The sequence below is a fragment of the Castor canadensis genome, chromosome 17 (genome assembly GCF_047511655.1).
Source record: "Castor canadensis chromosome 17, mCasCan1.hap1v2, whole genome shotgun sequence".
Classification (NCBI taxonomy): Eukaryota; Metazoa; Chordata; class Mammalia; order Rodentia; family Castoridae; genus Castor; species Castor canadensis.
The window spans coordinates 47,829,558-47,843,327 of NC_133402.1; the positions used below are offsets into that span (position 1 = coordinate 47,829,558).

The window sequence follows — 13,770 nt, forward strand, 5'->3', positions numbered from 1 at the left end:
ATTATAAGATATACATTATCTTATATGAACTCTTAAAATTTAAATAATGTTGGAATTTTCTGTCTTTTAAGGCTTGTTACTTCAATTATTGACCGGACCAGAGCATCAGCCAGAATCAGGGCCTTGTGGCTGGTCCTTGCAAGCCTCTTCTTGCAAGGGACAGCATGGCATACCAGTTTCCCCAGGCCTTGTGTTGAACACAATAGAAGGGCCTTCAGCATCCTGGGAGAAGTGGCTCAGGCCCATGGTGTCCAAGACCCACAAAGGGCTGGGTGTGGTGAATCCCACAAGACATGGATAGGGCTATCAAGCACTCTTTCAGTAGTGTGGGTCAAGTTAAGTATGAATGAGATGCTGTACATTCTGTAGGGCTGACCCCCACAGAAGAGTTCAAGTGACCTCTTCCAGCTGAACATCATTTCCCCACTATGAGGAAGAGGGTCTAAACATCTCTGCTTATCCTGCTTAGCCCATTTAACAACCCCACTCCAGATCACTCCCTGCAGTTTCCCCTCCCCCTCCTCAGCAGTGGACACCACCCAGGATTTAGGTGGCAAGGGGGTTGGACTTTGGACTATAGGCAGTGAAACAGTTTCCTTGAGGCTTGGTTTTTCCCACATAGAATGCAGCTAGCGGGGATATTCTGAGAACTAAGTGAAAGACTGTATGGAAAGTGGCATTAAGATAATGTTAGCTATTATGAATGAACATGGATCCTCTCCCCCTCCCCAACTATTACTAAAAAGTCCATTTCCTCAAGAAACTCTACACCATAGCCCCTGGAATGAGAGTTTGGGTCAGTAGTTTCTGTAGCCAGCACTTGGAGATGAAGCATGCTAATGAAACAAAAAAGATACACACACATCTGTTCAACAAGAATTTGCTGAGCCAGTATGCCAGAGTTGGTTCTCAGGGCTAGGGAGGCATCCATGACCTGGACAGATGGTTTTCTGGTGGACCAATGATGATTGCAAAAAGAGTGAGGAAGCAAGGATGACAGGTTTTGGAGTAGATGAAGTTGCCAACAGCTGACTGGGATGGGCTTCAGGAAGGTACTGAGTGTGTGACGCCCTTTTGCAAATCCACAAGAAGGTATCCAGGAGGCAGTCTGTGTGCAAGTCAGAGTTCAGAGAATTCTGCCTGAAGCTTTGTGATAAAGTTGGGGGCATAATGGAACTAAAGGTAGCTGAGGTTGGGGACAAACTACTCCACCTTCCTGGGCCTCTCTTCTTGTCCTTAGTTCCTCTCCATGGTCCCTACCCTGACGTCAGGGAGTCTTGGGTCTCCCCAACAATCTACTAAGGGCCTGCCCCATTGGTCTCCTCACCCTAAGCACAGCTCATTCAGCCTTTAACATGTTATTCATTTGCTCAGTCGTGTAGCCATTCATTTCAGAAACATTTTATTCACTCAAGGATTTCACTCAAGGATGATCTGGTCCCCTTAGAGGTGCCTGGATAGGCATTTGACTAGGCAGGAAGCAGGGGTACTCAGGGTCTTGCACAAAAGGAATCACCCTCCCAGAAGGCCAGAAGCACCTCATTGAGAGACCCATTCCACAGCCACCACAGCTGGTCTAGGAGAGCCCAGCTGTGAGTAGACACAGTGCTGCCAAGATGGTTTGAGGATTGTTAGTGAACCAATGAGGGATGGACACTTCTGCCCTGGGAGAGCAGGAGGTGACTTTTGAACTGTGTCTTGAAGTATGAATAGGATTTACAGACACAGGACGGGACAGGAAATCCAGGCAGAGGGAAGCAGGTGTGCAAAGGCAAAGGAGTGTGGCTGTGCTCTCAATTTGGACGTCCCTCTAAAAGAGGTCACCCTGGACTATGCAGGAAAGAAGGTGCAGCAGGCAACAGAGGGAGGTGGACTGTGGGGAAGGGGAGGTCATGGTGGAGATTCAGGGCCTCCCCTCCCTTCTCCAGTCCTAGAAATTACTCAGAATGTTGTTGATGATGTCGTACTTGGCTTTCTCATATAAGTCCCTGGCCGCAGGCGGCACCTGGGGGTCCTCAACCTTCTCTGCCTCAGGGAATTCAGCAGAACGCCTCACGCGGGGGACCTGCAGAAGCAATGTTGGATAGTCAGTCGTCACCATCACCATCATTGATCAGCCCATTCCTGCCCCGCCTGTGACTCCTCCCTCAAGGCGGGAATAAGAAGCCTGAGGCACAGCCAGGGAAGGCGAGATGGGGCCCAGACGCCCCTGACTAGCCCCCAACTGCAGGAGCCCATACAGCCAAGCCCGGCCTGGATCGGAGGGAGGTGACTTTCCAAGCTGGGGTCAGCCCCAGAGTGCTGAGTTCTCAGGGTCCCATCTCCCCTCCCACCGAACAACTTTCGGATTGATTCGGGAAGGTCTGTCCCTTCCTCGTCCCCTCCCCCCCCGCGACAACTTGCTGAGAAGAGCCTGATAGTCCCATTTTCCAGGTAAACCAGAGGCGCCATGGGCTACCTCGGTGGGCACTTCAGTGTCGGGTGGTACCCTGGAGACAGGGTGCGGGAGAGGCCCCGTGCGGCGGGCTGTGGGGTGCAGGCGGCCGCAGGGAGGAGGAGCCGGGCGGGGGGCAGAGCACAGGGAGGGGTGGCTCACCTGCGAGTCCCTCCCGTCCCTCTGGCAGTCTCGGTCGCAGGTGAAGGTCAGGAAGTGCCAAAGACGCCGCCTCGAGAGCTCACCGATGCAGGTCCGCTCCTCCTGTAGTTGATCAGGACAGGAGCTGGAAGTGTCCAGTCACCCTCCCGGGGAGCACCAGAGGCTGTACTGGTCACCCGGAGGACACCGAACCGCGCCTGCGCCAGTCTCCGGGGCCTGAGCCTGGAGAGAACCCCAACCCGTCCCTAAACCGAGGTACAGGACAGAGCCAGGACAAGAGGCCATCCCAGAAGGACCTGGGAGAAGTGCGTGCACAGCCATTAAAGGACATCCGCGTAAATTATTAAATGAGAAAAGGTATCCACGAATTACCATGCCCAGAGAAAATCGTAGCTGTTTAAAATACATGTGTGTGACTAAGATTCCACCTCACCCCTGTTAGACTAGCCATCATTAGCAACACCACCAACAACAGGTGTTGGCGAGGATGCGGGGTGGCGGGGGGGACACCTCTTACACTGTTGGTGGGAATGTAAACTAGTACAACCACTCTGGAAAATAATTTGGAGGCTACTTAAAAAGCTAAACATTGATCTACCATTTGATCCAGCAATACCACTCTTGGGGATATACCCAAAAGACAGTGACACAGGTTACTCCAGAGGCACCTGCACACCCATGTTTATTGCAGCACTATTCACAATAGCCAAGTTATGGAAACAGCCAAGATGCCCCACCACTGATGAATGGATTAAGAAAATGTGGTATCTATACACAATGGAATTTTATGCAGCCATGAAGAAGAACGAAATGTTATTATTTGCTGGTAAATGGATGGAATTGGAGAACATCATTCTGAGTGAGGTTAGCCTGGCCCAAAAGACCAAAAATCATATGTTCTCCCTCATATGTGGACATTAGATCAAGGGCAAACACAACAAGGGGATCGGACTTTGAGCACATGATAAAAGCAAGAGCACACAAGGGAGGGGTGAGGATAGGTAAGACACCTAAAAAATTAGCTAGCATTTGTTGCCCTTAACACAGAGAAACTAAAGCAGATACCTTAAAAGCAACTGAGGTCAATAGGAGAAGGGGACCAGGAACTAGAGAAAAGGTTAGATCAAAAAGAATTAACCTAGAAGGTAACACACATGCATAGGAAATTAATGTGTGTCAACTCCCTGTATAGCTATCCTTATCTCAACTAGTAAAAACCCTTGTTCCTTCCTATTATTGCTTATACTCTCTCTTCAACAAAATTAGAGATAAGGGCAAAATAGTTTCTGCTGGGTATTGAGGGGGTGGCGGGGGAGAGGGAGGGGGCGGAGTGGGTGGTAAGGGAGGGAGTGGGGGCAGGGGGGAGAAATGACCCAAGCCTCATATGCACATATGAATAATAAAACAATTAAAAAAATAAATAAATGAAATAAAATACATGTGTGTGCATAAAGATACAGAGGACATCGATGGTTAATGTTGCCTGTCCCTGGAGAGTGGGGTAGCAGATCAGAAAATAACATAGTACATTTTCTGAATTTGAAGAAGCAGAATCAAATTAAAAGTATGTTATTTTCTGACTTTATTTTTTAAAAAGCAATTATCTCTAAGTGAATTATGGTCACACTTTGTTCTTTTATATATCTGGTAAATTTTTTTAGCAGGTTTTGCTTTTATATAAGGATTTATAATAATTTATAACAAGGAAAATCTAGTGTTGGAAAAGGCTTCCACATTCAAAGCTCTGGTAAGAAGGTCAGGTGAGGGGGCTGGAGGCAGACACACAGTCCCTTGAGGCCAGAAGAGAGGGGAACTCCCATTGTCAACTAAGGGGCTAGAACTGGAAGAAGATGACTCACCCCATCCTCTCGGAAAGCACATTCTCTGGGCTGTCTCTCTGGGGCAGAAACGCACACTGTCTCTTTAATCCTGAAATTGAGTGGGATCCTGCTGGTGGAGTTCTAAAGATAAGGGAACAAAAGCATAGAGAGGTTAAAGTTACCAAGTAGGCAGTGGCTTATCCCACCAATGCCCACGGCTTGATAAGTGACTTCAGCAGAGTTAGGGGCCCAGTCCCTTGGAAAGAAGGCAAAATATTGCACTAATAACTGTATGATCCTCCTGCCTTTGTCCCTCAATAGCCTCACCTGTGAAATAGGAACAAGAATCCCTAATCCACATGTTGGGCTGCCAGGAGAGAGGGATGGGGGCAGGAAGGAGAAACCAGAAGCCCCTGAAGAAGACCCAGTGAGACCAGTACAGTTCCTTCCTGTCTGTCCTTTGAAACAGTTCTTGCATTCCCTCAAGCCCAGGGCCTAAACAGATTCCCAGCTGCAGCCCCAAATTTGCCAGTCAGGCAGCTGTCAAACAGAGTATTATCTTATCCTACCTTCATTAGGTAGAATAAGATAATAAGAAACATTATAATGATAAGAACAATAGCTAATGTTAGCCAAGCACTTTGAGCCTATGTCAGGCACTCTCTCCCACCTGTCATCCTCACAGGTGTAAAGTAGCCAGTGGTACCTGCTTCCCAGACACTCACTCGAGGTGGCGGGGTGGACTCCAGCAGACGGAAGAGAGGTCTTCCCTGCTGCACTTCATTGTAGAACTTCAAGGCCTTGGCAACAATATCATCATAACTCGGGTGGCGACGGGCCAAACAGGACACCACTGCCAAACCCACCACCAATATGAGTGCCTTCCAGGTCCTTGCCATTGTCCTCGCTCTGATCCACTGCCACTTTCAGCCCCTTTTAGGTCCTATTGGAGCTGCCTTGCCCAAGGGCTGTTGCCTTCCTGAAAGAACCACTCCTTTCCTTGGCTAGAGACCAAGTGTTGACCAATGTTACAAAACACAGTTGGCCAAGAGGGGACTTAGTTTGGGCAACAGACCAGGACCTAGGAGTGATCCAAGAGCCCTGAGCTATAAGAAAGAGACCTATGTGTGTAAGCTGGAAAAGTCCCTTCACTCAGCCTCAGTTTCTCCACTGGCCCCTCTATCTCTGCCAGTCCAGGACTGTGCTGTCTCCACCTGGCAGTTCTGCTTTGATCTCAGAAACAACTGCCCAGAACCCATGGACTCAACTATGGACAGTTCCTCAGCCAAGTTTACAAAGAGATGATCCAATCTGAGGCTGCACTCAGACTGACATTCACTTTTTTTTTTTTAACTGCATGTCAACTTTGAAAAATCTGGATGCCTGACTTCGGAAAATTTTAAGATCTCCCAGTATATGACCCACCAGTCCCTCACAACTATAAAGTTGGTTGCCCCTCAAAGGAGGGACTCACTGCCCATCTACCCTGGCAAGGGGTGAGGATTCCTGTTTTCTAGGACAGGCAACCCCAGGAAGCAACTAAGAAAGGGGACAGAGAGGGCCTTGCCTTTCCTTTGGAGAGTCCCATTTCCCTTGGCTCTCTTTCTAGTGGGAATTGACCTTAAGTTTTCCACCTGGCCCTTGGATTGAGGAGCTCTTGTTCCCCTAAAGGAGACTTCAGAACCAGGGAGGAGGGGAGCAACTGCAGGTCATTCCCACTGAAGTCCCCCAGTGGGGAAACTGAGGCACAGAGCAGCTTATGGTAGTTCCTCTAAAAGGAAAGGGAGAGCTGAGAGAGAACTGGAAGTCAGGGTAGGGGGCAAAGCCCAGAGCAGTGCTCCACAGACAGAATGGGTCCCTGAAGGCCTATGTCTCATCTTAAAAATCCATGTAAGTCCATGTTGGCCTTCCAATATACATCCCTGCTTTTTCTAATGGTACCAATAGTTACTCCTCTTCCAATGATGGTTCTACCTCTAGCTCACCTCCAGAATCAAGAAGAAAGCACAACTGTGTGATTTGCTTTGAGAATGACATTATTGCTGCCCTAGTTCCATGTGGCCACAACCTCTTCTGCATTGAATGGGCCAACAAGATCTGTGAAAAGAGAATGCCGTCATGTCCAGTTTGCCAGACAGCTGTTACTCAGGCAATCCAAATTCACTCTTAACTATACATGTATTTATGTATATATTTATGTGTGTGTGTGTATATATATATATATACACACACACACATAAATACTATATCTCTATATGGACTCGTAAAGGCATGGATAAAAAGGTACCCCCAGTAAACTTCCTAATGAATTCTTATGACTGTTATCAGGCTTTATTGGGATTAGGCTAAAGCTGTTAGTAAACTTATAAAAGGCTGCTATGGTAACACTAAACCTAAGTGGTCTCTTGTCTATTAATTTGGTTTGAATTATTAACACTATTCTGTAGACCCAGAGACATAGCTTGTGTGAGAATTGCTTAAGCTGAAATTCTTCTTGGCTGAGTGAAGATCATAGGTTGTATGACCTATAAGAAAAATGTGTAAGTCTGAGATTCCAGACAACTGGTCCCAAAGCCTAACCACATCAAGAGTTGATGTAGGGTATTTGGCATTACAGATGACTCAGACACTTCCAGTGCTGCCTTCTTTACACTGCCAGTTTTGACAGAGCAGGTTTGTTTTTTATTTTGCACAACTTATGCCTAATTCTGCAGGATTACAAGTAACTTTTCAATGCATTGTGATTACTTATTGGTAATAATAGGGCTGATGGCCGCTTACTAGATCACTGGTTATAATTTGGGACAAAACTGCTACATTGACCTTCATCTTGCCCAGAGTGCTCAAGGCTGGTATGATCAGTGGATCAGGAATGCAATGGTTTTGATTGTGAATTCCTGCCCGTTGCCTTGGTGAATGTGGAAATTACTGTCGGGTTTCCCCATTTCAGGAAGGGCTTTGGGATGCATCTACATTGGCTGAAAATTGAGGATGTGAACATTCCATTCATTGGTCTAATAGAGCTATTAATTAATTTTAGACTGTAGATCAAAATGTGAAACATTTTATGTTCAATCCATATTGTCTTGCACATTATAAATATATTTTTATTTTTTAGTAATGTAGGGGAGAGGGAGGGAGATAATAATGCACTGGGCATAACTCACGAAAGCAGCTGTGACAACCTCCAATCAGTTTACTTCATATCAAAACTGTTTCCAATAATAAGGAAGGATTTCTTTAAAATACATTTATACATTTCACCTGTGGATGTCCACTACTTCATCCTCAGTATATTCCCAAATCTCTGCTGGCATTGAAAGGACAAAACATTATACTAGTGGGTTTTTCTAGTAATTATTTTTTTGAAATGTTATTTTCCCAACATAAAAGAGCTTTTTTCTCAGTACGACAAAAATTGAAATCCTATGTATATTCAATAGTAAATAGACAAATTTTATTTTTTATTTCCATTTGAAGAGTTACATTTCGTATAAAAGTTTACAGATAATGGTTTTTATTTTGATTTTTTCAGTGTGAAAAAAGTTGCCTTGATGGCATATTATGATGTAATGCTAATTGCGTGAAGGATAGTTAAATATGTCAGTATTGAAACTTAATCTCTAGCTGCCATCTTGTGGATATGAACGAATGTTCACCAAGCATGTATTTTGTATTTTGTTGTATTGTACACTGCAACTAATAAGTCAAGGAATTGACATATATTAGGTGCATGTACTGTTTCTAAAAACTACAAACTAAGAATGATAAATTATCAATATAGTTTAGTGTTTGCTAAATTTAGTACACTCTTTTGTTATGTATATGTAGGGAAGTCATAGGGATTATAAATACAATTTGAGTAAAGTTTAAACCATATATTTTATGAGAAAGGGCCTTTAACTTAAGATGGCCAAAGCATTGATATTATATATTTGCTGTAAAGAAAATTATAAGTTTTATTTTTCTGATATTAAAAGTTACTTAATAAAGACTTGTTTCCATTAAAAAAAACAAACATGTAAGCACTAAGAATAATGATGGGAAATTAGAAACAACCTAAATCTCCAGCCAAAGGGGATCATTAGTGCAGATGTGGGCTGTGCACCATGGACTGCTGCTACAACTTAATGGAGTACAGATTCACTTATTGATAGACAATTATGCTCATCATAGGTTCTTAGCTGAAGAATGAGGCTTCTACTGCAGCAGGTCCTGTGGGAGGTCAACTGGGGCAGCCTTGAGACACTGCCTGGTCAAATAAACCCTGGGCTGGCCTCAGGACCCAGCCTTCCCACTCTGGACCACAGTGGTGTTTATTACAGCACTGTGTGTGTAGCAGGAGCTACAGCAAGCCCATCACAGGGTGTGAATAAAGGAAGATGGCAGATATGATCCAGTGATAGCACTCCTGGGCATATACTCAAAGGAACGTAAATCAGGATACAACAGAGACACCTGTACACCGATGTTTATCGCAGCACTGTTCACAATAAACCAAGGTATGGAAACAACCCACATACCCGACAACTGATGAATGGATCAGGAATATATATTCAATGGAGTTTTACCCAAACTTAAGGAATAATAACAACATGTGGTTTGAAGGTAAATGGGTGTAATTGGAGGACATCATGTAAGCCAGGAGACAAAGGCCACATGTTTTCTCTCATACATGGAAGATAGATCCACAAGATAAATATATACACAAAAACAAACATGATCATATATAAACTCATACGTAGAACATGTTTGTTATAGTGGAACTCAGGAAAGGAGGGAAAGGAAAAGAGAATGACAGAGCATCATCAATATTGTAAAACATAACATCTGTGAAGATAGAGAAAAAAAAAGATATGTATTAAAGCTAGTGAAAACCGGGGGTGGGAGGTAAAGGGGTAAGGGAGAATGTTGGAAGGGGTTGAACAGACCAAAGTGAAGTATACATTGAGAAACCCCTTTGAACATCAACTTAGATATTAATAACGAAAGACAGGACTGTAAAATAGGTACAGTGCATAGGGGGTATACTTGTGGGAGGAGGGAAGGTGAATGAAGGAGATTAAGGTGAGCGAATAATGGTTGATGGACTTCATATACTTAACAGAATAAAACTTGCAATAGTTTTAGGTGGGGCAGGGAGAGGTTGAGGGGGGAGAGACAGTAGGGGTTATCTAACCAATGTACAATATGAGCCTATATGGAATTGTCACAATGAATCCCTTCTGTACAAAGAACATATCCTAATACAAAAATAATGGGAAAAAAAGGAATTCCATAGATGGAATTCTATGCAGCAGAAAAGCAATGGTTCCCAATGGTGGCCAGGACAATTGTCAATATCTAGAGACTTTTTATTATTTTTGATTGTCATAACTTGGGAAAATCATGCTGCTGGCATCAAGTGGATAGTGGGCAAGCATGCAACTAAACATCCTACCAAGCACAGGACAGCCCCCAGAACAAAGATGCCTCCAGCCTCAAATGCCAATGGTGCGGGGGTTGAGAAATCCAGCCACAGAGCAACAGTCCAGATGAACATTCAAAACATACAGAAATGATGGAATGTTTTTGTTTTGTTTTTTCAGTTCTGAGGATCAAATCCAGGTCTTGTGCACACTATGTAAGCATTCTACCACTGAGCTATACTCCAGATGATGGATTGGTCTTAAACATACCGTTCTTGTAACAAAGGGAAGTAATAAAGACATATGTAACTCAGTGATGCATGCCTATAATCCTAGCATTCCACTAGGGAGGATGAGGCAGGAGAGTCTTCAGTTTGAGATCAGCCTGGGCTACATAGTGAGATCCTGTCTCAATAAAACAAATAAACCAAAAAAATAAAAAAGCCACACAAACAAAGAGAAATAGTGAAAGTCAAGCATGCCGGTTCAAGCCTGTAATCCTAGCACTCAGGAGGCTGAGACAAGAAGATCAGGCGAACCTGTACTACATAGCAGGACCCTGTCTCAAAAAAACCGAAATCAAAAAACAAACAAAAAAGTAATGACTTAAAATAAAAAGTACCACTTCATATCCACTAGAATGGCTATTTTTACAAAAGAGAGAATAACCAATGTTGGCAAAGATGCGGAAATATTGAAACCTTCACAGATTGCTGGTGGGAATGTAATATAATACAACCTCTTTCAAAAACAGTTTGGTAGTTCCTCAAAATTTAAACATAGACATAGTTTCTGTATATGATCCAGAAATTCTACTCCTAGCTATAGATACAAGATAATTGAAAATACATCCACATAAAAAGTTGTATATGAGTATTCATAACAACATTATTTATTGCCTTTTTTTTTTTTTTTTTTTTTGCAGTACTAGGGTTGAACTCAGGGCCTCATGCAGGTGCTTTACCACTTGAGCCATTCCATCAGCCCTTTTCTGTGTTGGGTATTTTCAAGATAGGGTCCCTAAAACTATTTTCCCAGCCTGGCTTTGAACCATGATCCTCCTGATCTCTGCCTCCTGAGTAGCTAGGATTACAGGCATGAGCCACCAGTGCCTGGCTATTTTTTTGGCAGTACTGAGATTTGAACTCAGGGCTTCAAGCTTGCTAGACAGGGGCTCTACCACTTGAGCCATGGCCTCAGCCATAGCAGCATTATTCATAATAACCAAAACAAAGAAACAACACAGATGATTATCAGCTGATGGGCGGATAAGTAAAATGTAGTATCTATACAATGGAACACCGTTCAGCCATAAAAAGGAATGAGATATCAATTCATGCTACAACATGTATAGGCCTTGAAAACATTATATTAAGCAAAAGAAGCCAGACACAAAATGCCATGTATTTTATGATTCCTTTCTTTTTCTGGGTCGGGGGGGGACAATATTGGGTTTCAACTCAAGGCTTTGACCTTGTTAGGCAGGCACTCTACCACTTGAGCCATGCTCCAATCCAGGATTCAATTTCTATGAAATGCCCTACATAGGACAAATCCATAAAGACAGAGGTAGATTAGTGGATGCCAGGGACTGAGGGAAAGAAAAAGTGAAGAATGACTGCAAATGGTACAAGGTTTCTCGTTAGGTTAATGAAAATGCTCTGAGTTATACACTTTAATTTTTTTGGTAGTACTGGGATTTGAACTCACAGCCTCACACTTGCTAGGCAGGCACTCTACCACTTGAGCCATACCCCCAGACCTGAATTGTATACTTTAAGAGGATAAATTTGGGGCTGGTGTCATAGATCATGGGTAGAGTGCCATGCATCCATGCCTAGCCTCTCCCCAACCCCAAAAAGGTGAATTTTATGCTAAATGAAATTTATCTCAATAAAAAGAGTTTGAATGAACTTAAAAAAAAAAAACCGGCTGGAGATTTATTATGGAATAAAATGGAGGCTCCATATGGGCATTTTCAGAATAATTTTGCTTTTGTAAAACTGAAAGTTATTTGTAAAAAAACAAAAAATTCAAATAGTAATTTAAAAAAGTTGTTGAAGCCAGGAGCCTGTGGCTCACACCTATAACCCTGGCTACTCAGGAGGCAGAGATCGGGAGGATGGCAGTTTGAAGCCAGCCCCAAGTAAATAGTCTGAGAGACCCTATCTTGAAACTATCCAACGGGGCTGGCAGAGTGGCTCCAGTGATGGAGCACCTACTTCGTAAGCAAGTAAGTGTGAGGGCCTCGGTTCTGAAAGGCTGCTGTAAACAAGACAACCAGATTCGACTGTCGGGGGAGCTATGTCAGCAAGAAAGGCCTTCTGCAACAGCTGGAGTCCCACATGGTGGGGGCAGCTGGGAGACTTTGAACCATGTGTGGACAATCAATTGGCAGAAAAGTTGTAGGGCACTGGAGGCACACGAGGGACACCTAATTCCCCTACTTCTTTTCCCTTCCAGTCAGACCCCAATTTCTATTTTGTTTTGTTGTTTTTGAGCCAGGGTCTCACCATGTAGCCCAGGCTGGCCTCAAATTGACAGTATTTTCTCCCTCTGCCTCCTGAGTGCTGGAATTACTGTCCTGTGCCCCACAGCCTGTTTCAAAATTTCTTTTTGAGGATTTGTGTGGCTCTGGGAATGGAACACTGGACTTAGGTGAAGTTAAGCAGTGTCTGCCACCTCTCTACCACATCATTGGTGATCGGTCCAGTGTGCATGTGATTAAGCTGGTCCAATTAGAATATATCTCAGAACTTCTGGTGAGAGTACAAGTAAGTAAAAGGAAACATGACAGGATACGACAAGGAAGACATCCTGGAATGTGAAGTAGGCCACCCTTAGGAGAGAGAAAGAAAGAAACAGATCCTTACTGTTGTCACTGAACTGCTGGATCACACCTTGCCTGAAGGTAGAGAGACCTCAGCATTTACTGAATAGGATAGTTTATGTGGGCTTTTTTGTTTCTTAAAAAATGAAGTTGCAGGATGGTAGCATGGCTTGAGTGCCTGCCTCACAAGTGAACATAAATTTCTTTTTTTTTTTTTTTTAATTTTTATTTTATTCATATGTGCATACAATGCTTGGGTCATTTCTCCCCCCTGCCACCCATGCCCTCCCTTACCCCCCACCCCTTCCCTCTCCTTCCCCACTCCCTCACTACCAGGCAGAAACTATTTTGCCCTTATCTCTAATTTTGCTGAAGAGAGAGTATAAACAATAATAGGAAGGAACAAGGATTTTTGCTGGTTGAGATAAGGACAGCTATACAGGGAGTTGACTCACATTAATTTCCTGTGCATATGTGTTACCTTCTAGGTTAATTCTTTTTTTTTTTTTTTTTTTGTTTCTAAGGGTTTTATTGTTAAATAAAAATAAATTTGTTGTAAATTTCACAAAACTTGGGTCTCCCTCTCCTAGTTTTTTTTTTTTTTCATTTTTCTTTTATTATTCATATGTGCATACAAGGCTTGGTTTATTTCTCCCCCCCTGCCCCCACCCCCTCCCTTACCACCCACTCCACCCCCTCCCGCTCCCCCCCTCAATACCCAGCAGAAACTATTTTGCCCTTATCTCTAATTTTGTTGTAGAGAGAGTATAAGCAATAATAGGAAGGAACAAGGGGTTTTGCTGGTTGAGATAAGGATAGCTATACAGGGCATTGACTCACATTGATTTCCTGTGCGTGGGTGTTACCTTCTAGGTTAATTCTTTTTAATCTAACCTTTTCTCTAGTTCCTGGTCCCCTTTTCCTATTGGCCTCAGTTGCTTTAAGGTATCTGCTTTAGTTTCTCTGCATTAAGGGCAACAAATGCTAGCTAGTTTTTTAGGTGTCTTACCTATCCTCACCCCTCCCTTGTGTGCTCTCGCTTTTATCATGTGCTCATAGTCCAATCCCCTTGTTGTGTTTGCCCTTGATCTAATGTCCACATATGAGGGAGAACAT

The 13,770-nt window shown here is 43.6% G+C and overlaps 1 protein-coding gene across 1 annotated transcript; it reads right to left on the reverse strand.

Annotated features, from left to right (window-relative positions):
- Positions 1 to 1,385: 1,385 nt before the first annotated feature.
- Positions 1,386 to 5,401, reverse strand: LOC109685651 (15 kDa protein A). The gene is made up of 4 exons (XM_020162587.2): positions 5,142 to 5,401; positions 4,456 to 4,557; positions 2,597 to 2,698; positions 1,386 to 2,065 (listed from the first exon to the last, which is right to left on the reverse strand). Exons 1-4 carry the CDS (start codon positions 5,313 to 5,315, stop codon positions 1,931 to 1,933), a joined length of 513 nt encoding a protein of 170 aa, XP_020018176.1. The 5' UTR covers positions 5,316 to 5,401; the 3' UTR covers positions 1,386 to 1,930.
- Between the last annotated feature and the right edge of the window lie 8,369 nt (positions 5,402 to 13,770).